This window comes from Sinocyclocheilus grahami, unplaced genomic scaffold, assembly GCF_001515645.1.
Source record: "Sinocyclocheilus grahami isolate Dianchi unplaced genomic scaffold, SAMN03320097.WGS_v1.1 scaffold18685.1, whole genome shotgun sequence".
In the NCBI taxonomy this organism is placed as follows: Eukaryota; Metazoa; Chordata; class Actinopteri; order Cypriniformes; family Cyprinidae; genus Sinocyclocheilus; species Sinocyclocheilus grahami.
This window is the reverse complement of record NW_015517242.1, coordinates 1,021-3,688: the sequence shown is the minus strand read 5'-3', so window position 1 is coordinate 3,688 and position 2,668 is coordinate 1,021. Positions and strand designations below refer to the sequence as shown.

Here is a 2,668-nt window from a genome sequence, read left to right as displayed (position 1 = left end):
GCAGGTTGCTTTTCTCTCTAAAATCAAAAATTAAATTTGCATGCAGTTCCAGTTAAAAAGTTTGGTCACATGACTGAATTTTGGTGTAATCTTGAAAACCTGCTGATATAACTGTTTAAGTGCTTAAAATGTGCATTGTGGGTGAGTATTAATTGTGTTTAGATATGAATTATGTACTATATGTGAGTTGTCAGTGTGGGATTCTTAAGGAGTGATGAACACGTGTCTGTGCTGAGCCTAAACTGTGTTTGCATGCCTCTTACTGGATTCCTCTTGCTGTCACTTCCAAGATTGTATTTTTATCATAAAGGTCGTTTTCATCATGACTGATATAAACACGAAAGAAGAGTTAACAAGGAATAAATTAAACAGTTAGCGTTAAATTTCAACCCTTCCAGAAACCGGCACGCTACAGACGAGCGATAAGCTATGACAGTAAGGAGTATTACATGCGGCTGCTGTCAGGGAACCCGGGGATGTATCAGCACTCCATAGAGCAGAACACAGAGGGAGAAACCACACAGCAGGAGCCTGAACATGGAGAGGACACCATCGCAAGGGTCAAAGGTCATTTTAACATGATAATGCTCTCTATTACTTGATACAGTGAAACTACTACATAAAACAAATACTATTATTAATACAATGATTTTTTCCCTTCTTCAAAAATGAACTTCTAGTAACTAGAAATTCTACCACCTCTTCAAACTAAATGGACGAAACTGGCTTCTGAATGATCTGATTGTCTATCTATTGAAACTAATGAGAATGTAATATTATGAGCGTGTTGTATGGATTGACTCTGTGCTGTGTTGTGTTTTAGGTCTGGTTAAGGCCCCTTTAAAGCGGTCCCGCTCTACAGCGGATGGAGCTGATGAGGACAGTCAAGACCAGCTGCAGGAGTTGCTGGAGTCAGGAGCTATGGACGAGGAGCATAAAACTGACAACACCACGCTGCTCCGCCTGCTGGAGGAGGGAGAGAAGGTCTGCAGCACACCACAGCCACATCCTCGTCACACTGTTTAACAACTGCAGCTTCTTTTACTGCCAGGCACTGTTGTCAACGCAATAATGTGGCTTTGGAAATTAGGGTGAAAGCTTTCTAATCTGAAGCTTTGTATTGATCATTACTGTTCTAACAGCAGTCAGTCATTTACTGCTCACATTATCCTCGATCAGTATGAGGGAAATAATTAGTAATATCTGTCTGGTTGGATGTTTAGGTTTATTTTGCTTTTTGAATTTGAACTGATTGATATAAAGTGTACTGAGAATGTGTTTGCTGTGTGTGTTGGGATAGATCCAGCACATGTATCGCTGTGCTCGAGTTCAAGGTCTGGACACCAGTGAAGGGCTGCTCTTATTTGGGAAAGAACATTTCTATGTGATTGACGGCTTCACAATGACAGCCACCAGAGAGATTAGAGACATTGAGACACTCCCTGCAAAGTAAGAATTTATATTTTGGATTCTGCCCTTCAAAAAAAAAAAATTAGAAAGACTCACTTCTGGCAGATCATCTGGTATCTGTCTGTCCCTCTGCCGTTTGTTCTGTCATTCTGTTGTTCTCCATCTATTTATCGTTCATACATTCTATCTACCATTTAGCTATTCTATCTATCTATCTTTCTATCTTTTGTTTGATCTGTCTATCATTCTATTGTTCATTCTATTATTCTTTTTCTATTTCTTAGAATTTCTCATTCTTATAATTGTGACAAATCTGGTAAATGTTTTTCATTAAAAGAAACTGGAAGTATTGATATTTCCCATTAATTAACCTACAATTCATTGAGTGAATGCATTCTGTGGTTATTTTTAGATTATTTTAATATATTGATGATAATTGGCTTAATAATGTAAGTCATTTTGCTGAGCCCCCCTGGTTGAGAACCACTGTTTTAGTGGTTGCATTGGGTCTATACGCTGCTTGTTTTTGTGACATTTGCAGTATGCATGAGCCTATCATCCCCCGAGGGGCCCGGCAGAGCAAGAGTCAGCTGAAACGAACCTGTAGCATCTTTGCTTACGAAGACATCAGAGAGGTGCACAAACGTCGCTACTTGCTTCAGGTGTGCAAACAAACCATTTGGCTTGATTCTTTGCTTGAACCCAAATAACACACTGGGCAGCTTTCATGTTAATGGCAATAATGAAGTTATGCTTTGCTGTCTTCATCACAGCCCATGGCAGTAGAAGTTTTTTCTGGAGATGGAAGAAATTATCTGTTGGCTTTCCAAAAAGGAGTCCGGAACAAAGTGTATCAAAGGTATTGTAAACACTGATGCCTTTTAAGGCAGCATCCCACTAGCTGGCACAAAACAGCTCTGTTTCGGTTGTGGATGTCACACTTTCTGACAATTTTAGATGAAATCTTGTACGCTTCTGTCAAATGTTGTCACACTCAGCAATTAAGAATTTAAAAAGGTGACAATCTAAATGAATTCCTCTGACATTTTCTCAGATTTTGTCATGCACTGCAGCTCCCCATTTTGGCAGCAAATCATTGTGCAATTTGACTATATTAGAGCAGGTGTACCACACATTCATACGCAACTGTAATAGACTGCATTAAGATGCAGCTCATGGAGTAAATTTACCCGTTATGTGTGTTTGAAGTCTCATATGCTTCTTAAATGCTGTAAAAACTTTAACACTGTGAAATATT

The 2,668-nt window shown here is 39.1% G+C and overlaps 1 protein-coding gene across 1 annotated transcript; it reads left to right on the top strand.

Annotated features, from left to right (window-relative positions):
- Positions 1–120: 120 nt before the first annotated feature.
- On the top strand, positions 121–2,269 carry LOC107579627 (WD repeat and FYVE domain-containing protein 3-like; the record flags this gene model as incomplete). Its single annotated transcript, XM_016265431.1, has 5 exons — positions 121–567; positions 824–984; positions 1,301–1,449; positions 1,952–2,072; positions 2,184–2,269. Coding segments are annotated over exons 1-5 (635 nt in total), but the record flags the coding sequence as incomplete, so codon positions are not given.
- Positions 2,270–2,668: the final 399 nt, after the last annotated feature.